The sequence below is a fragment of the Mustelus asterias genome, chromosome 21, assembly GCF_964213995.1.
Source record: "Mustelus asterias chromosome 21, sMusAst1.hap1.1, whole genome shotgun sequence".
In the NCBI taxonomy this organism is placed as follows: Eukaryota; Metazoa; Chordata; class Chondrichthyes; order Carcharhiniformes; family Triakidae; genus Mustelus; species Mustelus asterias.
The window spans coordinates 46,584,744-46,606,407 of record NC_135821.1 but is presented as its reverse complement, the minus strand read 5'-3'; the positions used below and the strand labels follow the sequence as shown (position 1 = coordinate 46,606,407).

At 46.2% G+C, this 21,664-nt stretch overlaps 1 protein-coding gene across 1 annotated transcript in view; it reads right to left on the bottom strand.

Annotated features, from left to right (window-relative positions):
• Positions 1–21,664, bottom strand: part of csmd2 (CUB and Sushi multiple domains 2) — a 1,866,499-nt gene that overhangs the window by 251,048 nt on the left and 1,593,787 nt on the right. The window contains exon 36 of the mRNA XM_078237109.1: positions 3,548–3,644. Coding sequence (XP_078093235.1) covers positions 3,548–3,644 — 97 coding nt within the window. The remainder of the gene's footprint in view (positions 1–3,547; positions 3,645–21,664) is intronic.

Sequence of the window (21,664 nt, the reverse complement as noted above, 5' to 3'; positions counted from 1 at the left end):
CTTCGTTTATCACAAAAATGTACCATCGGAAAGAGTCAGGCTCTGTTTGCAGACTTCTGCTAATACCATCCTTGTTATGGTTACTTAGAGCTGCTCTGGACAAGTGGTAATGGGGGTCAACTGCTTCTTGAACCCCCCCCCACCCCATCCCACCAATCGCCTTCTCTCTCTGCAGCAGAACGTGAAACAGTTAGTGGAGGTTGTCGCCTCCAACAGCAGTTGCTAAGGCACTAAACACGGACATAAACCCTCACCGCAGGACCCTGGATTCACTGATTCAGAAAATAGCTAAACATTACATTTCACAAGTCACCTTCCGTTAACCTACAAAAAGAGAAATATACTTTAATCCAACAACGTGACATGATTTCCTGGCCTCGATAGCAGCAAAGCCTTTTTCTCAGTGCTCCACGCTGAAGTGTATTATCAGCCCAAAGAGTATTGAAATTCTGTGCAGTTATTAAGGCAAACAATTTTTTTATCACCGAATATCTGCAAAAGTCATCTTCAAAGTTATCTTAAATTTCTACAGAGCTTCAGATTATTCTCTGGGGCCAAAATTAAATATTTTACAGTACATTTCATTTCAGTGCCAAAATGAAAACATATTCGTCAAATGATTAATAATTTATAGATAGTCGTACGCAATTATTTCATGTGAGCCTGGAATAATACCAATATATCAAGTGTAATAAAATGATATTTGCAGACTTTAGGAATGTTTTGGATACCTAAAGCAACTCAATGTCACAAACTACCAGAGGCATTTTATAATCTTAGCAGCTAACGTCCTTCACAACAGTTTTGTGGGTACGTTACTGGACCAGAATAGATAATGCAAAATGCACAAATGAAATGTGACCTACACCATCATCTGTGGAAGAACCATTGTACGCAGAGAAACATCATAAAAGTGACAGGAACATTGAAGGTGCAATATTTCAGACCCAATACCTCAGAACACCAATATTCAGCACCACACTTGAAGGTAAAAGTCCATCCTAACCTTATCATTGAAAGTTATTCAGCCCATCAAGCTTAATCCTTTCACAGAACATTTAAAATACATCCAACAGAAACCTTATCTCATGTTTTAATCTCAAGGGAATGTTGTTCCTAAGAAGACCTTGATTGGCAGAACACCATTTGTCCCTCCTCACATGCGCATTGGTAATGCCTGCATCGTCTCACCCTCCCTCCCTCTCCTCTAAATCCTATTAAACGTTTTACTTCACTGTTCTACTAACCTTCAATCCCATATTCAATCACACATTTATCCACTCAAATAACAAGCAAAATACTGCAGATGCTGGAAACCTGAAATAGAAACAGAAAACGCTGGATAAACTCAGCAGGTCTGGCAGCATCTGTGGAGTGAGAAACACAGTTAACGCTTCGCGTCACTTTACCAGAATTTTCCCGTCCCGCCTGCCACGGGAATTGTAGCGGACGGGACACGGATCATAAAAAGGTCCATTGACTCTGGGCGGGATTTTCCGGCATTGGGGTGAGCGGGGCCGGAAAATCCCGCACGTTATTCTGTTTCTCTCCGCAGATGCTGCCAGACCTGTTGAGTTTATCCAGCATTTTCTATATTTTATCTCACATTTTTATCCACTCTCTTTTAGGTTAAAATCACAACCTTAGTTAGCCACACTACCAGAAAGAGGTGGATGCTATGGAGAGGGCGCAAAGAAGGTCTACAAGGACGTTGCCTGGTCTGGAAGGTTTTAGGTATGGGGAGAGGTTGGATAAACTCAGATTGTTTTCAATGGAAAGATGGAGGCTGAGAGGGAGACCTGATAGAGGCCTACCAAACTATGAGAGGCAGAGGCTCCTAATAGTCAGAGGCTGTCTCCCAGGGTGGAAAGGTCAACTGCAAGAGGGCACAGGTTCAAGGTGAGAGAGGGAAAGTTTTGGGGAGATGTGCAGGGGAAGTTTTTCACGCAGAGGGTGGTGGGTGACTGGAATGCACGGGCAGTGGACGTGGTGAAAGCAGGCACGTTAACAACATTCAAGTCATACTTCTTGATAAACACATGAACGGGAGGCAAACAGAGGATTAGAAACCGCGTATAGGCAATAAGTAGTGGGTCCAAATAAGGAATGGGAATCAGCACAGGTTTGGTGGGCAGAAGGGCCTGGTTCCTGTGCTGTATTGTTCTTTTGTGTATTTTGATGAATATCTGTCTCTAACCATTTCAGTTGATGTTTATGAAATCTACCTGCTGATCAGTGCTCATGGTCTAAGTCAAATAATCTGCAAATAGCAATATTATCTTTGCCTCGCAGCAATTTGATTACCTAAATGCTAACTTCTCCGATTCTTCTTTCCTCCTCAGAAAACCAGTTCAGCTCAACATGTCTCTCCTGATAAAGCAGAACTCAGTTTGGGATTCTTATCAGCAGCAGCACTCAGGATATGCAAAACTACCCATGAATGAAGACAACAAGTGATCCATCCAAGATTAGGAGAACACATTTGAATTTTAAGGGATGATTTTGTCTGCTTTGCCTTTGAAATTTGAGCAAAAGGCAGAGAAAAGAGTGCAGAATATTATTCTACTAGGTCTTTGCCCCTTAACATTGCATTTGCTCAAATCTCGATGGAGGGGACTTGGGGATTTATGAAGTGGATGCACTCTAGAAGGTGCATTTAGCTCCATTAATCATGGAATCTCTACTGTGCAGAAGGAGGCCATTCGGCCCACCAAGTCTACACTGACTCTCTGACTGAGCACCCCACCCAGGCCCTACCCCTGTAACCCCACACATTTACCCTACTAATCCATCTAACCTACACATCTTGGGACACCAACATGGCCAATCCACCTAACGTGCACGTCTTTGGACTGTGGGAGGAAACCGGAGCACCCAGAGGAAACCCACACAGACACGGGGAAGAATGTGCAAACTCCACACAGACAGTCACCACAATTGATAGATACTGGACACCATCCAGGAGTTTACTCAGGCATTACTGTGGTCGCAGATCCACTCAGAGAGAACAGGTGGGCTATACTAATGATCAAAATACAGAAGTGCAAGGAGGTTTTGGGCGGCACGGTGGCACAGCTGCCTCATAGTGCCAGAGGCCCGGGTTCGATTCCGGCCTTGGGTGATTGTTTGTATGGAGTCTGCACATTCTCCCTGTGTCTGCATGCGTTTCCTCTGAGTACTCCGGTTTCCTCCCACAGTCCAAAGATGTGCAGTTTAGGTGGATTGGCCATGCTAAATTGCCTACTGTCCCAAGTAGGGTAAGCGTGCGGGGTTATGGGGATGCGGCGGGGGAAGGAGCCTGGCAGAGAGAGTCGGTGCAGACTCAATGGGCCAAATAGCCTCCTTCTGCACTGTAGGCATTCTATGATTCTAAGTTAAATCCAAGCATTGGAGCTGAGGGAATGCAGATCAGTCCTGTCATCTTTCCTTGAAATGGAAGGTGTGCTATAAATTCATTATTTATGCCAATTTTATGAACAATATGAAATACATACCAAACCTGTTCATGATTGTCACAAATATTTGAACCTCAATAAGATGAAATTACCTGAGAAACTGCCAAGCATTGTTGCTGTAATATCACCACCATCAAAAACCTCCAGGGAATCCCAGTTATGCTCAGTGGCAAAGCTGATGACTTGAATCTGGAACCACAATTAAATATAGTGTGTTCATTTAAAATTGGCCAATAATATCAGTGTGTGCATATTAGTCAAAGTAGCATATCAGATAATATTCACAAAGAAGTTGGGGTGAGACACGAGAAGGGAATTTGGACAACCTCAGTTCTGAATTTTGGCAGGCACAAGCCGACACCATAAGACTGATCAATATTCAGTGTAAACTGGCACAAAGTTGCTAATCTCATTCAACAGAACCACGGGGATGACTGCCACAAGAAATGGAAATGTCAGGTTGGTTCATTAACAGAGGGCTGTCTAAAATTCTGCTCAAGGCAAATAATTAGAGATGTATCTCAGTTGTACTGAAGCATCTTGGAGTGCAACTTTTTCTGTGCAGACAACCCTTAAAATAGCTTTGCAACTTTGGAAGACCATTGTGAAATGTCTGAAACATTCCCTTTACTGTATTAAAGCAATCTTGATGGATGTAAAGAGCCTGAATATCATTGCTTGTTACGTGATGGCCACTTTGGAATGTTTGTAATGTTCTCACAGATTTATGAATAAAGTATATTTTTGGGGGAAAAAAATGATCACATTAGAGAAGGCAAAGTTAAAGTCAGATCATTTCGGCAGGTCAGATCGTAAGTCTCTTTGATGTTCCCTCTCATCGTAATTCAGTCAGCTTCCAGTACGGGATCTTTCCCACCAGGTTCTCGCGGCCATACTTCACCAAAGGCAATACTCGTTGACCAGGTGGCAGAGATAATTATCTCATCCTTTTTTAAAATTCATTCATGGGCATTGCTGGCTGGCCAGCATTTATTGCCCACCCCATGTTGCCCTTGGAGGGCAGTTGAGAGTCAACCACATTGCTGTGGCTCTGGAATCACATGTAGGCCAGGTCAGGTAAAGTCAGCAGATTTCCTTCCCTAAAGGACATTGGTGAACCAGATGGGTTTTTCCGACAATAGAAAATGGTTTCATGGTCACCTGTAGATTCTTAATTCCAGATTTCTTCATTGAATTCAAATTCCACCATCTGCCGTGGCAGGATTCGAACCCGGGTCCCCAAAACATGAGCTGAGTTTCTGGATTAAAAGACTAGCAATAACACCACTGGGCCATTGCCTCCTCCATTGACAGGTTTACTCAATGAGCAGAATATGTGGACACATAATGAGCAAAATACTGGCTGTGAGTATACCACAGATTTGCCCATTATACATGGTGGCTAATTGGAACAGGAAATTAACATTCCCTGATAAAAACCATTGCTGATCCACTCTCTGAGACTGCGCTGGAATAGCTTTGCGTTCATTTCAAGCTGTGAGGATGTGGAAAGAATTGGCCAGAGCCGAAGATCTCTGGTCCATCTGTCACCTATGAAACAGTTCAATGACATTCTCTGTTCCATGGAGACCATTCATATTCAGATCAACTTGATATTTTAAGGCTGCAATTGTGTTTAAGGTTTTATAAACTCCTTAAAGTGTTGTATCCCACAGTGCTTAATGACAGACACCCAGTGCCTAATTGCAGTTAAGTACTGAAACAGTTTAATAAATTGTGGGGTACTTATTTGGCCTATTGAGTTTGTCCGTCTAGCATTGCAGTTTCTCGAGCACGCTATATCTTCGATCCGATCCTCTTAACATTTTCCACGTAATACCAGCTAAAGGATTTAAACTATCACGTTTGAGATAATTTGGAATCAGGTTTGCGTTCAGCTACATATTCACAGTAATGGTTTGCTTAAGGCAGAGTCAATAAAGCAACACTTATTTTTAATAAAATGTTTCCAGGTGAAAAATGGCTTCTGTGAATTCAAACACGAAACAATTTTAAATCCATTTATTTTAAAACCAACACACAACCAATTAAGTGCTGCATCTTGTGTTTTGTTTTGGCTTTCCAGTCGGTTGAGTAGATCCTTTGTATGGTTATCTTTAAATGCGATTTGTAGGAAGCCAATCTACAACATTTGCATACAATTAATCTCCCCTGTTAAATAATAAACAACTAATACGAACTGAGTGAAAAGAAATCCTGTTTAATTATTTTTACTGAAGTTGAGTTCATCAGGCACCAACCGAACAAAACATTATTGCAGAATGGACATCAATTCTATTAGTTAAATCTCCACAAGTGAAGCTCACTAGCTAACTGATGCTACTCATTTTCTGCTGCCTCATCTTTCAGCCATTATCACTGCACCCAACAACTCTTCTAACAGCCAGAGACAAGTGGGTGGAATTTAATCACAGAACCTCTACAGTGCAGAAGGAGGCCATTCGGCCCATCGAGCCTGCATGGACAACAATCCCACCTAGCCCTTGTCCCCGTAACCCCACGTCTTTATCCTGCTAATCCCCCTGACACTAAGGGGAAATGTAGCATGGCCAATCCACCCCCCTCCCCCCCCCCACTTCCCCACTCCCTCCCCCTTCCCTTCCCCGCCCCCCTCACCCCCTTCCCACTCCCTCCCCCTTCCCTTCCCCCCCTCACCCCCCCCTTCCCCACTCCCTCCCCGCCGCCTCCGAGGGGGGGAGGGGGGTGGGGAGAGGGCTTTAACTGGGAAGGAGTGTGTGGGGTCAGAACCCCATGACCTTCCCACCTCTGCCTGGGGTGGTAAGGCTCGAGAATGGGCTTTCTACCCTGATGCCAGTGACCTCATCCCACCACTGGTGGTATTTAGCGAGCAGCAGGCGGGGCAGTTGTCATGCGGGGAGACTGAAAGTAAACCTTGTTGTGTTTGTTTGTGGGCTCCTGAGGGGGTAAGGTGTTCTCCTTATCAGCCACTCAATGCCTATTTGAGGCACCTGGCATTGGGAAGGAGGGGGGCCACTTAGGGCCAGTATTGAGCTCTTTCTACCAACCTGTGCCCTGCTACCACCCAACAAGTGAGATCCTCCCTCCAACCCCTGCCCTGCCACCACCCAGCAAGTGAGATCCTCCCTCCGACCCCTATCCTGCCCTCACTTACCTGTGCCCATCCCACTCTCACTCATCTAATCCCCTATTACACATGGCTCAAAGCCCAGCCTCTACCATGATCAAAGTTTACCCCATCTTGTAACCACAACCTGACCACACGCCATACCCAATGGTCTCATTTGTTAGACATGCAAAGTTTCTGCAGTAACTGCTTGTCTCTCCACAACTCAGTCCTGTCAGGTTCTGAGCCAAGGAGATGTGAGCATTTGCACTCACATGCAAGTCTCAGAATTTCCTCATTACCTTTGGATTGGATATATACTTCAGAGTTGCTTCTAATGTGCCAGCCATTTTGATGTCCGAGGCATGCAACTACAATCATAGAATTCCTACAGTGCAGAAAGAGGCCATTCGGTCCATTGAGTCTGCACCGACTCTCCAAAAGAGCACCTTACCCAGGCCCCATCCCCATAACCCGACATATTTACCCCACTGATCCCCCTAAGCAACACATATTGAGACAGTAAGAGACAATTTAACATGGTCAATCCACCTAACCTGCACATCTTTCAACTATGGGAAGAAACAGGAGCACCCGGAGGAAATCCATGCAGACACATGGAGAAGGTGCCCACAGACAGTCACCCACTCAATTTACATGAATAATAGTTGGAATGCGAATACTTACAACTAATCAAACTAAACAACTCACGTTGTTTTGTTTCTTAAAGACTTGATTAGTTGTAAGTATTCGCATTCCAACCATTATTCATGTAAATTGAGTTTGTGTCTTTATATGCTCTGTTTGTGAACAGAATTCCCACTCACCTGAAGAAGGGGCTTGGAGCTCCGAAAGCTTGTGTGGCTTTTGCTACCAAATAAATCTGTTGGACTTTAACCTGGTGTTGTTAAACTTCTTACTGTGACCTCCCCTGTAGCCAGTGAGGATACAAAGATTTCTCTCAAGACCCCAGCAATTTCCTCCCTTGCCTCTCTCAGTATTCTGGGGTATATCCCATCAGGCCTTGGGGACTTGTCTACCTTAATGTTTCTCAAAAACCCCAATAGCTCCTCCTTTTTGATCTCAACATGGCTCAAACTATCTACACATCCTTTCCCAGACTCATCATCCACCAAGTCCTTCTCTTTGGTGAATACTGACACAAAGTACTCATTTAATACCTCACCCATTTCCTCTGGCTCCACGCAGAGATTCCCTCCCTTGTCGTTGAGTGGGCTAATCCTCTCCCTGGCTACCCTCTTGCTCTTTATATATGTATAAAAAGCCTTGGGATTTTCCTTAATCCTGCTGGCCAATGCTTTCTCGTGACCCCTTTTAGCTCTCCTTACTCCTTGCTTAAGTTACTTTCTACTTTCCTTGTATTCTACACTTGCTTTGTGTGTTCCCAGCCTCCTAGCTTTGACAAATGCTTCCTTTTTCTCTTTGACTAGGCTCACAATATGTCTTGTTATCCAAGGTTCCCAAAACTTGCCATACTTATCCTTCATCCTTACAGGAATGTGCCGGTCCCGAATCCCTATCAACTTACACTTGAAAGCCTCCCACATGCCAGATGTTGATTTGCCCTCAAACATCTGCCCGAATCTATATTCTTCAGTTCCTGCCTAATATTGTTGTAATTAGCCTTCCCCCAATTTAGCATTTTAACTTGAGGACTACACTTATCTTTATCCATCAGTATTTTAAAGCTTACTGAATTGTGGTCACTGTTCCCAAACTGCTCCCCTTCTGAAACATCGACCACCTGGCTGGGCTCATTCCCCAATACCAGGTCCAGTATGGCCCCTTCCCTAGTTGGACTATCTACATACTGTTTCAAGAAGCCATCCTGGATGCTTCTTACAAACTCTGCCCATCCACGCCCCTAGCACTAAGTGGGTCCCAATCAATATAGGGGAAGTTAAAATCTCCCACAACAATCCTGTTACACCTTGCCAAAATCTGCCTACATATCTGTTCCTCTATCTCTCGCTGGCAGTTGGGTGGCCTATAGTAAACCCCCAACATTGTGACTACACCTTTCCTATTCCTGAGCTCTACCCATATTGTCTCGCTGTATGAGCCCTCCGAGGTGTCCTCCTGGAGTACAGATGTGATATTCTCCTTAACCAGTAGTGCAACTCCCCCACCCCTTTTACATTCCCGTCTATCCCACCTGAAACATCTGTATCCTGGAATGTTAAGCTGCATCAAGAACATGATTGTTCTTGCATGCTGTCATCAGACTTCTGAATGGCCCTATCACATATTAAGCTGATCTTTCTCTTTACTCTATCTGTAACTACAGCACTATATTCTGCACTCTCTCCTTTCCTTCTCCCCTGTGGACTTTATGATCGGTATGTTTTGTCTGTAGGCGCACAAGAAATAATGCTTTTCACTGTATATGTGGCAATAATAAGTCAAATCAAATCAAAAAGGTTTCAGATTCAATCCTGTGTGGGTGCCGAGTTAAGTCATCTCAGCTGTGCGAACACTGAAAACACAAAGAACTAACCTTACTATCTCCTGGTTGGGATAGGTGGGCGGGTGGATGGATGGATGGAGAGGTGGGTGGTGGTGAGGCAGGATGTCAACCAGATTTGCATCCTGATGGCTACCTTCTGGAAAGAATAGATGCTGGGAAAGGACAAAACTGGACAGACGTGTGATGCCTTGAAAATTGAATATCCCCCTGGATCTCGCTGCTCTATCTCAGACACGATGAACTGTCAGTTGGACAAAGTACTGGAGAGTCATAAAAGCAAGTGGAATCCTGCCCAACAGGAGTTGCTGCCTTCAGGAAAGGAGAGGAATCACCATTGGAATACTTCCCTTCACAGCAAGGAATCATAAATCGGAGAATGACTTTAGGGATAACTGCAGGGCGTTGCCAGAGTTCAACGAGGAGGCAGCACTGAGCCAACACAGAAGTGGAATAAATTATGTTTTTTTTTAATTTAAAGAATGAGTTAATTAGGTTATAATTCTAATTCATATTAATGCACTTTTTAAACAAAACAAGATGAAGCTATCATGCTGAGGTGATGTTTGGGCTAAATTTGATTTTTTTTTTACACCCGATTGCTTTGTTTCTAAATGAATTTGTTTCTTTAAAGAACAATAATTAATTTAGTTCAAGTAACTGTACTTGCCTTCCTTTACAGGCATAAATATATTGATTTCATAAGCCATCCGCCTATGTTGCCACATTAAGAATTCAGCATACTAAATTCTTGGAACAGATCATGAATCTGTAATTACTGTGCAAAGTTTATCATGTGGAGCAGGGCCAATGATTATGAAATTTAGATTAGAATTGATCTCGATAATTGTGAACAAATTAATGTATTTTTTAAAACATGCTTTACCTTTCCATTCCCTTTCATGCCTATAACAGATAAATATTTGTTTCCTGGGCAGGTATTTAACATGAGCGATTCAGAGTGGCATGGTGTATCAAGGAAGAGCCTCTGACGTTCTGCTCTGAATGTTCATTAGGTTTTCTTAATATGGCCACATCCATTGTGCCGATCAGGTGAGCAGGACAGTAGCTTTATATTGCGTGCTCTGAAATGCAGTTACTTCTCACAAATACACATTGCATTTTTTTGTATCTTTTTCCAATGTAAAAATGCACAAAAGTCTGAGGTCACGCACCAACCGACTCAAGAAGTGCCATCAGACTTTTGAATGTCCTCCCATATACTAAGCTGATCTTTCTCTGTGCCCTAGCTATGACTGTAACACTATATTCTGCACCCTCTCCTTTCCTTCTCCCCTATGTACTCTATGAACAGTATGTTTTATCTGCATAGTGTGCAAGAAACACTACTTTTCCCTGTATCCTGATAAATGTGACAATAATAAATCAAATCAAACATTTCTGAAATTGTTATTCCAAGTTGCCTTTCATTGCGTTGCGTGTACTTAACAGACAACTAGAAAGCACAGTGCTTTTTTTTAACTTAAAACTGCACATTATGGCTTACATTTTGAAGGTGTGAATATATTAAAATGTTGTTTGTGTTGGGAGCATGCTATGGGCAGCACGGTGGCACAGTGGTTAGCACTGCTGCCTCACAGCGCCAGGGACCCAGGTTCAACTCTGGCCTCCAGCAGCCGTGTGGAGTTTGAACATTCTCCCCATATCTGTGTGGGTTTCTTCCGGCTGCTCCGGTTTCCTCCCACACTCCAAAGATGTGCAGGTTAGGTTGATTGGCCATGCTGAATTGCCCCTTAGTGTCAGGGGGATTAGCAGGGTAAATACATGGGGTTACGGGAATAGGGCCTGGGTGGAATTGTTGTCAGTGCAGGTTCGATGGGCCAAATGGCCTCCTCCTGCACTGCAGGGATTGTATGAATTTATCACAACAATTTCATTTTATTTTTGTCTTTTACTGCGTAGCGTACATAGTTGGAAGAGAAATCTGCACTGAGTATTTCTCGGCTTGTTTGTTCATAAATTTGCAAGTATAATGTAGAGAGAAATGGAGATGCTGTTTTTACACCTTTCTGGTTGTAAACATCAACAAAAAATGTGCAAAAGGTTGTTTGTCCCACAGATTACAGCAGCTCAGACATGACCAAAGATCACTTCAAATGCCAGAGAAACAAGCAATTGCTTCTGGTTTCAGTTCTCAGAAGGCAACAATGAATGAAAACAAAACATTTTCCCATCTTCGTTCATTCACCAGACAGAGTCTGCAATCTCCCGACCATCCAAAGGATTCTAAGGCCTTCAGCCTCTCCGTCACATCCAGAAGTCTACTCATGGGCTGGAATTTACGTTGCACCAAACGTCTTGGAGGCGGCCTACTGCCCACCCCTGATCTGTTTGCCCAAATCATGGGGGATGTTCGAGGCATTGGGTGGCCCACTCACCCACAGACATTTTGAGGTCCTTTGGGAGCCCATTAATGGCCACTTTAGTACTTCATCCTGGCCCCCACTGCACTTATACCTGCAGCATGGGCAGGCCCTTGTCATGTGAGTAGCCCAGCAAGTTTTACAGTGAGCTGGTGTTGGGAATGAAGCAGGGTGGCCTCCTTCGAGGGGTCCCCTGTGACCACTGAGGGCATCTCTTCTCCCTGCAAGATCATACATTCCCCTTTAACTGCCTGAGCATGACCCTTCCCCCCTCCCCCACCATCCCTCCCTGCGCCTCAAACCCCTCCAGGGACTATCCTGAGCTGTGCACCCCGAGCAGGAGTCCTCGACCCAGTTCCTGCTTTTGAAAACTTGTTGTTTGGTGAGACCCCAATGTGGGAGGAACATACGGCAGGGAAGCTCTTTAATGAGATTCTAATTTTTTTAATTGAAGTTCTCGACCTTTCTGGGTGTGAATCTCGCTATGTCTTGTGTATGGAGTCAGTAGAGATAGGCGAGGTGATGAATGAATACTTTTCTTCAGTGTTCACCAAGGAGAGGGGCCATGTTTTTGAGGAAGAGAAGGTGTTACAGGCTAATAGGCTGGAGGAAATAGATAGAACAAAGAACAAAGAACAATACAGCACAGGAACAGGCCCTTCGGCCCTCCAAGCCCGCGCCGCTCCCTGGTCCAAACTAGACGTTCGGATGTTGCACTAGATGTTCGGAGGGAGGATGTACTGGCAGTTTTGAATAAACTGAAGGTCGATAAGTCCCCTGGGCCTGATGAAATATATCCTAGGATTCTTTGGGAGGCAAGGGATGAGATTGCAGAGCCTTTGGCTTTGATTTTTGGGTCCTCAGTGTCCACGGGGATGGTGCCAGAGGACTGGAGAGTGGCGGATGTTGTTCCTCTGTTTAAGAAAGGGAATAGAAATGACCCTGGTAATTATAGACCGGTTAGTCTTACTTCGGTGGTTGGTAAATTGATGGAAAAGGTTCTTAGGGATGGGATTTACGACCATTTAGAAAGATGCGGATTAATCCGGGATAGTCAGCACGGATTCGTGAAGGGCAAGTCGTGCCTCACAAATTTGATAGAATTTTTTGAGGAGGTAACTAAGTGTGTTGATGAAGGTAGGGCAGTTGATGTCATATACATGGATTTTAGTAAGGCGTTTGATAAGGTCCCCCATGGTCGGCTTATGATGAAAGTAAGGAGGTGTGGGATAGAGGGAAAGTTGGCCGATTGGATAGGTAACTGGCTATCTGGATAGGTAACTGGCTATCTGATCGAAGACAGAGGGTGGTGGTGGATGGAAAATTTTCAGACTGGAGGCAGGTTGTTAGCGGAGTGCCACAGGGATCAGTGCTTGGTCCTCTGCTCTTTGTGATTTTTACGAGTGACTTAGAGGAGGGGGCTGAAGGGTGGATCAGTAAATTTGCTGATGACACCAAGATTGGTGGAGTAATGGATGAGGTGGAGGGCTGTTGTAGGCTGCAAAGAGACATAGATAGGATGCAAAGCTGGGCTGAAAAATGGCAAATGGAGTTTAACCCTGATAAATGTGAGGTGATTCATTTTGGTAGGACTAATTTAAATGTGGATTACAGGGTCAAAGGTAGGGTTCTGAAGACTGTGGAGGAACAGAGAGATCTTGGGGTCCATATCCACAGATCTCTAAAGGTTGCCATTCAAGTGGATAGAGCTGTGAAGAAGGCCTATAGTGTGTTAGCTTTTATTAACAGGGGGTTGGAGTTTAAGAGCCGTGGGGTTATGCTGCAACTGTACAGGACCTTGGTGTGACCACATTTGGAATATTGTGTGCAGTTCTGGTCACCTCACAATAAGAAGGATGTGGAAGCACTGGAAAGAGTGCAGAGGAGATTTACCAGGATGCTGCCTGGTTTGGAGGGTAGGGACACAACAGAGTAGAAGCCTTTCCTAGGTCTCATCTTCGGAAAATCCATTCCGTGTCCCTTGGAGTTGGATCCCCTTTTTAAAAGTACAATCCATAAGGAATGGACTACTGAGGCTTTATAAGGCTTTAGAAGACCACAGTTGGAGTTATATTGGGTGAAATTTTACCACAACGTCCGCCCGAGGTTTGTACAATCCCACCCGAGGCCAACGAAGAAGGCCATTCTCCGAGCCTCGCCCGCCGGTAAAATTCCAGCCATTGTGAGTAACTTTGGGCCCCGTATCTAAGGAAGGATGTGCTGGAGAGGGACCAGAGGAGACCAGAGGAACTCCAAGGCACTTTTCATCGAGTCATAGAAACCCTACAGTGCAGAAAGAGGCCATTCGGCCCATCGAGTCAACAGACAACACAACCGTGCTAACACCCCCCTAAAAATAAAAATGGTCATGGCAAACGTCACAAGGCTCAAGATGGCGCCAGGGCGAGGCTTCTTCTTGCAAGCTGTGCCCACCATACCTTCTCATTCTATCTTTTACTCTCATTCTACGCTTCTAAAACTTCATTCTAGCTCTTTTAAACTCTCCAACAATACTCTACTTAAGTCTCTTCTTCCCTGCTGCCATCGGACTCTTGATTGGACCACCCTAGGCAATGGCCGAGTGGTATTATCGCTGGACTATTATCATAGAAACCCTACAGTGCAGAAGGAGGCCATTCGGCCCATCGAGTCTGCACTGACCACAATCCCACCCCAGGCCCTACCCCCACATATTTTACCCACTAATCCCTCTAACCTACGCATCTCAGGATTCTAAGGGGCAGTTTTTAAACTGGCCAATCAACCTAACCCGCACATCTTTGGACTGTGGGAGGAAACCGGAGCACCCGGAGGAAACCCACGCAGACACGAGGAGAATGTGCAAACTCCACACAGTGACCCGAGCCGGGAATCAAACCTGGGACCCTGGAGCTGTGAAGCAGCAGTGCTAACCACTGTGCCACCGTGCCGCCCAGAAACTCAGCCAATGTTCTGGGGAAACCAAGAGAGACTTTTGGTTTCCTCAGAAGCTTTGACAAAGGGTCATCTGGACTCGAAACGTCAGTTCTTTTCTCTCGTTACAGATGCTGCCAGACCTGCTGAGATTTTCCAGCATCTTCCCTTTTGGTTTCAGATTCCAGCAACCGCAGTAATTTGCTTTTATCCAATGTTCTGGGGGATCCGGGTTCGAATCCCGCCGCGGCCAATAGTGGAATTTGAATTCAATAAAAATATATCTGGGATTAAGAATCTACTGATGACCCATTGTCGATTGTCGGAAAAACCCATCTGGTTCCTTTGGGGAAGGAAATCTGCCGTCCTTACCCCGGTCTGGCCTACATGTGACTCCAGAGCCACAGCCAATGGGGTTGACTCTCAACTGCCCTCCAAGAGCAACTAGGGATGGGCAATAAATGCTGACCCAGCCAGCGACGCCCACGTCCCATGAATGAATGAAAAAAAATCTTGCATTAAGTTGATCTTTCTCTACACCTGAGCTTTGACTGTAACACTGCATTCTGCACTCTCTCCTTTCCTTCTCTATGAACGGTATGCTTTGTCTGTTTAGCAAGAAACCATACTTTTCACCGTATCCTAATCATATCATAGAATCCCGAAAGGACATGAGGAGGCCATTCGGCCCATCGAGTCTGCACCAATCACAATCCCACCCAGGCCCTATTCCCATAACCCCACACGTTTACCCTGCCGATCCCCAGACACTCAGGGGCAATTTAGCACGGCTAATCCATCTAACCCGCACATCTTTGGATTGTGGGAGGAAACCGGAGTGAGTTCCAGGCACCCACCACCCTCTGTGTAAAACATCTGCCTCGTACGTCTCCTTTAAACCTTGCCCCTCACACCTTAAACCTATGCCTCCGGAGCACCCGGAGGAAACCCACGCAGACACGGGGAGAATGTGTAAATTCCACATGGACAAAGGACCCGAGCCGGGAATCGAACCCAGGTCCCTGGCGCTGTGAGGCAGCAGTGCTAACCACCGTGCCACCTTATTGTTGTCCTTACCTGGTCTGGCCTACATGTGACTCCAGAGCCACAGCAATGTGGGTGACTCTCAACTGCCCTCCAAGAGGCAACCAGGGATGGGCAATAAATGCTGGGCCCAGCCAGCGACACACATGTCCCATAAATGGAAAAAAGAACTTCCCATTGAGTTAATCTTTCTCCACACCCTAGCTATGACTGGAACATTATATTCTGCACTCTCCCCTTTCCTTAGAACATAGAACAGTACAGCACAGAACAGGCCCTTCGGCCCACGATGTTGTGCCGAGCTTTATCTGAAACCAAGATCAAGCTATCCCACTCCCTATCATCCTGGTGTGCTCCATGTGCCTATCCAATAACCGCTTAAATGTTCCTAAAGTGTCTGACTCCACTATCACTGCAGGCAGTCCATTCCACACCCCAACCACTCTCTGCGTAAAGAACCTACCTCTGATATCCTTCCTGTATCTCCTACCACGAACCCTATAGTTATGCCCCCTTGTAATAGCTCCATCCACCCGAGGAAATAGTCTTTGAACGTTCACTCTATCTATCCCCTTCATCATTTTATAAACCTCTATGAAGTCTCCCCTCAGCCTCCTCCGCTCCAGAGAGAACAGCCCGAGCTCCCTCAACCTTTCCTCATAAGACCTACCCTCCAAACCAGGCAGCATCCTGGTAAATCTCCTCTGCACTCTTTCCAGCGCTTCCACATCCTTCTCTATTCCTTTCCACTGTATACTAATACATGTAAGAAGTTTAACAACACCAGGTGAAAGTCCAACAGGTTTATTTGGTAGCAAAAGCCACACAAGCTTTCGGAGCCTTCTTCAGGTGAGTGGGCTTAAGAAGGGGCTTAAGGCTCTGAAAGCTTGTGTGGCTTTTGCTACCAAATAAACCTGTTGGACTTTAACCTGGTGTCGTTAAACTTCTTACTGTGTTTAACCCAGTCCAACACCGGCATCTCCACATCATGACTACTAATACATGTGACAGTAATAAATCAAATCAAATCAAAATACAAAAAGGAGAAAGCTCTTATAAGGGTGAAACACCGATTACTATCGACAAACGCATTGACCCACTATGACCCACAAAAACTCATCATCGTCTACAACGCCTCCCCCCATGGAGGGACTGTCATCACAGAATCCCTACAGTGCAGAAGGAGACCATTCGGCCCATCAAGTCTGTACCAACCACAATCCCACCCAGGCCCTATTTCCATAACCCCTCATATCTATCTTGCTCATCCTCCTGACACTAAGGGGCAATTTAACATGGCCAATCCACCTAATCTACACATCTTTGGACACTAAGGATTGGCTGTGCTAAATTGCCCCTTAGTGTCCAAAGATGTGTGGGTTAGGTGGATTGGCCGTGCTAAATTGCTCCTTAGTGTCCAAAGATGTGCGGGTTAGGTGGATTGGCCATGCTAAATTGCCCCTTAGAACCCCAAGATGTGCAGGTTAGTGGATTGGCCATACTAAATTGCCCCTTATTCCCCCAAGATGTGCAGGTTAGGTGGATTGGCCATGCTAAATTGCCCCTTCGTGTCCCAAGATGTGCAGGTTAGGTGGATTGGCCATGCTAAATTGTCCCTTAGTGTCCAAAGATGTGCGGGTTAAGTGGATTGGCCATGCTAAATTGTCCCTTAGTGTCCAAAGATGTGCAGGTTAGGTGGATTGGCCATGCTAAATTGCTCCTTAGTGTCCAAAGATGTGCGGGTTAGGTGGATTGGCCATGCTAAATTGCCCCTTAGAACCCCAAGATGTGCAGGTTAGTGGATTGGCCATACTAAATTGCCCCTTATTCCCCCAAGATGTGCAGGTTAGGTGGATTGGCCATGCTAAATTGCCCCTTCGTGTCCCAAGATGTGCAGGTTAGGTGGATTGGCCATGCTAAATTGCCCCTTAGTGTCCAAAGATGCGCAGGTTCGGTGGATTGGCCATGCTAAATTGCCCCTTCGTGTCCCAAGATGTGCAGGTTAGGTGGATTGGCCATGCTAAATTGCCCCTTAGTGTCCAAAGATGTGCAGGTTAGGTGGATTGGCCATGCTAAATTGCCCCTTAGTGTCAGAGGGGACTAGCAGGGTAATTACGTGGGATCACGGGGATAGGGCCTGGGTGGGATTGGTTGCCGGTGCAGGATGCTCGATGGGCTGAAAGGCCTCCCTCTGCATTGTCGGGATTCTATGAATCTATGATACAACCAGAAGGTCCCACCAGCAGCCTCATTACATCCCTGGGAATGTCCGGGGAGACCTTGGGTGTGAGTACACGCAGAGATCGCAGGGGCATTTATGAGTTCTATGTTCCTAACGTTGACTGATATGGACTGACCATTGATACACCGGATGGCCTCTGCAACCTCTCTTAACATCACAGAAAAGCTCCGGTCGTCTTTCAGCACACTCACTGTATACCAGAGACCCTTATAGAAACATAGAAAACTACAGCACAAAACAGGCCCTTCGGCCCCACAAGTTGTGCCGAACATATCCCTACCTTCTAGGCCTACCTATAACCCTCCATCCTATTAAGTCCCATGTACTCATCCAGGAGTCTCTTAAAAGACCCTATTGAGTTTGCCTCCACCACCACTGACGGCAGCCGATTCCACTCGCCCACCACCCTCTGTGGGAAAAACTTCCCCCTAACATCTCCCCTGTACCCACCCCCCAGCATCTTAAACCTGTGTCCTCTCGTAGCAGCCATTTCCACCCTGGGAAAAAGCCTCTGAGAGTCCACCCGATCTATGCCTCTCAACATCTTATATACCTCTATTAAGTCTCCTCTCATCCTACGTCTCTCCAAGGAGAAAAGACCGAGCTCCCTCAGGCTATCCTCATAAGGCTCAATCCAGGCAACATCCTTGTAAATCTCCTCTGCACCCTTTCAATCTTTTCCACATCCTTCCTGTAATGAGGCGACCAGAACTGAGCACAGTACTCCAAGTGGGGTCTGACGAGGGCAATGGATAACGGATAATGAGACGCTGTTTACAAGCGGGGAGTTCCAAACTTTCGTAACCACACCACAAACGGAGTGAGGTATGTCCGCAAGGCGCCAATCTTCAAACGGCCTGGCTGAATGAGCAGTCCAGATATTTAAGTCTAAGTTTAGTTATTAGTGTCACAAGTCGGCTGACATTAACACTGTAATGAAGTTACTGTGAAAATCCCCTAGTCGCCACACTCCGGCGCCTGTTCGGGTAACACTGAGGGAGAATTTGGCATATTAAAAACAGAAATTAACTCGGGGCTCCTTGGAAACGAGGCTGGCTTGTTTCCCTTTCAACGTAGAAACACAGAAACTAGAGGCAGGAGGAGGCCATTCGGCCCCTCGAGCCTGTTCCGCCATTCATTTTGATCATGGCTGATCATCAAATTCAATGATGGAGAAGGGAAGTGCTCAGGCTGAAGGTCTGAGATGTGTCTATTTTAATGCCAGGAGTGTAGTGAATAAAGTGGATGAGCTTAGAGCGTGGACTGCTGCTTCGAATTGTGATGTGGTGGCCATTACGGAGACTTGGATGTCTCAGGGACAGGACTGGGTGCTTCAGGTGCCGGGTTTTAGATGTTTCAGGAAGGACAGGGAGGGAGGCAAGAGAGGGGGGGGGAGTGGCACTGTTGATCAGGGATAGTGTCACGGCTGTAGAGAAGGTGGACGCCATGGAGGGATTGACTACGGAGTCTCTGTGGGTGGAGGTTAGGAACAGGAAGGGGTCGGTAACTTTGCTGGGTGTTTTCTATAGGCCGCCCAATAGTAACAGAGATGTTGAGGAGCAGATGGGGAAACAGATCCTGGAGAGATGTAGGAATAACAGAGTTGTCGTGATGGGAGATTTTAATTTCCCAAACATAGATTGGAATATCCCTAGGGCTAGGGGTTTGGATGGAGAGGAGTTTGTTAGGTGTGTCCAGGAGAGTTTCCTGACACAGTATGTGGATAAGCCTACTAGAGGAGAGGCTGTACTGGATCTGGTGCTGGCTAATGAACCTGGACAGGTGGAGGATCTCTCGGTGGGTGAGCATCTTGGGGAAAGCGATCATAATTCTATCTCCTTCACGATAGCATTGGAAAGAGATAGGATCAGGCAGGCTAGGAAAGTGTTTCTCTGGAGTAAAGGGAAATACAGTGTCATCAGGGAGGAAATTAGACGGGTAAATTGGAAGGAGGCATTCTTGGGGAAAAGTACCGAAGGAAAGTGGAGGATTTTCAAGGAATGTTTGTCTGGAGCTCTGCATGACAACGTTCCGATGAGACAGGGGGGTGTTGGTAGGGTACGGGAACCGTGGTGCACGAAGGTTGTGATGAACCTGGTGAATAAGAAAAGAGAGGCGTACAGAAGGTTCAGAGAGCTAGGAGGTGTTAAGGATTTAGAGGAGTATACGGGATGTAGGAAGGAGCTTAAGAAGGAAATTAGGAGAGCGAGAAGGGGTCATGAGAAGACCTTGGCGGGTAAGATTAAGGAGAATCCCAAGGCTTTCTACAAATATGTCAAGAGTAAAAGGATGAGATGTGAAGGCATAGGACCCTTAAAAGGTGAAGGGGGAAAAGTTTGTGCGGAACCGTTAGAAATGGCGGAGCTGCTTAATGAATACTTTACCTCGGTATTCACGGTGGAAAGGGATCTGGGTGGTTGTACTGCTGGTTTGCGGTGGACAGAAAGGATCGAGCATGTGGACATAAAGAAAGAGGATGTGTTGGAACTATTGAATGGCATCAAGGTTGGTAAGTCGCCGGGACCGGATGGGATGTACCCCAGGTTACTGTGGGAGGCGAGGGAGGAGATTGCGGAGCCTTTGGCGATGATCTTTGCATCGTCGATGGAGACGGGAGAGGTTCCGGAGGATTGGAGGATTGCAGATGTGGTCCCTATATTCAAGAAAGGGAACAGGGACAGCCCGGGAAATTATCGACCGGTGAGTCTAACCTCAGTGGTTGGTAAGTTGATGGAAAGGATCCTGAGAGACAGGATTTATGATCATCTAGAGAAGTTTAGTATGATCAAAAGTAGTCAGCACGGCTTTGTCAAGGGCAGGTCGTGCCTTACGAGCCTGGTTGAGTTCTTTGAAAATGTGACCAAACACATTGACGAAGGAAGAGCGGTGGATGTGGTCTATATGGACTTCAGCAAGGCGTTCGATAAGGTCCCCCATGCAAGACTTCTTGAAAAAGTGAGAGGGCATGGGATCCAAGGGGCTGTTGCCTTGTGGATCCAGAACTGGCTTGCCTGCAGAAGGCAGAGAGTGGCTGTGGAGGGGTCTTTCTCTGCATGGAGGTCAGTGACCAGTGGAGTGCCCCAGGGATCTGTTCTGGGACCCTTGCTGTTTGTCATTTTCATAAATGACCTGGATGAGGAAGTGGAGGGATGGGTTGGTAAGTTTGCTGACGACACCAAGGTAGGTGGTGTTGTGGATAGTTTGGAGGGATGTCAGAAGTTGCAGCGAGACATAGATAGAATGCAAGACTGGGCGGAGAAGTGGCAGATGGACTTCAACCCGGATAAGTGTGTGGTGATCCATTTTGGCAGATCCAATGGGATGAAGCAGCAGTATAATATGAAGGGTACCATTCTTAGCAGTGTAGAGGATCAGAAGGACCTTGGGGTCCGGGTCCATAGGACTCTTAAATCGGCCTCGCAGGTGGAGGATGCGGTCAAGAAGGCGTACGGCGTACTAGCCTTCATTAATCGAGGGATTGAGTTTAGGAGTCGGGAGATAATGCTGCAGCTTTATAGGACCCTGGTTAGACCCCACTTGGAGTACTGCGCGCAGTTCTGGTCACCTCATTACAGGAAAGCTGTTGAAGCCATTGAAAGGGTGCAGAGGAGATTTACAAGGATGTTGCCTGGATTGGGGGGCATGCCTTATGAGGATAGGTTGAGGGAGCTTGGTCTCTTCTCCCTGGAGAGACGAAGGATGAGAGGTGACCTGATAGAGGTTTACAAGATGTTGAGAGGTCTGGATAGGGTAGACTCTCAGAGGCTATTTCCCAGGGCTGAAATGGTTGCTACGAGAGGACACAGGTTTAAGGTGCTGGGGGGTAGGTACAGAGGAGATGTCAGGGGTAAGTTTTTCACTCAGAGGGTGGTGGGTGAGTGGAATCGGCTGACGTCGGTGGTGGTGGAGGCAAACTCGTTGGGGTCTTTTAAGAGACTTCTGGATGAGTACATGGGATTTAATGGGATTGAGGGCTATAGATAGGCCTAGAGGTAGGGATATGATCGGCGCAACTTGTGGGCTGAAGGGCCTGTT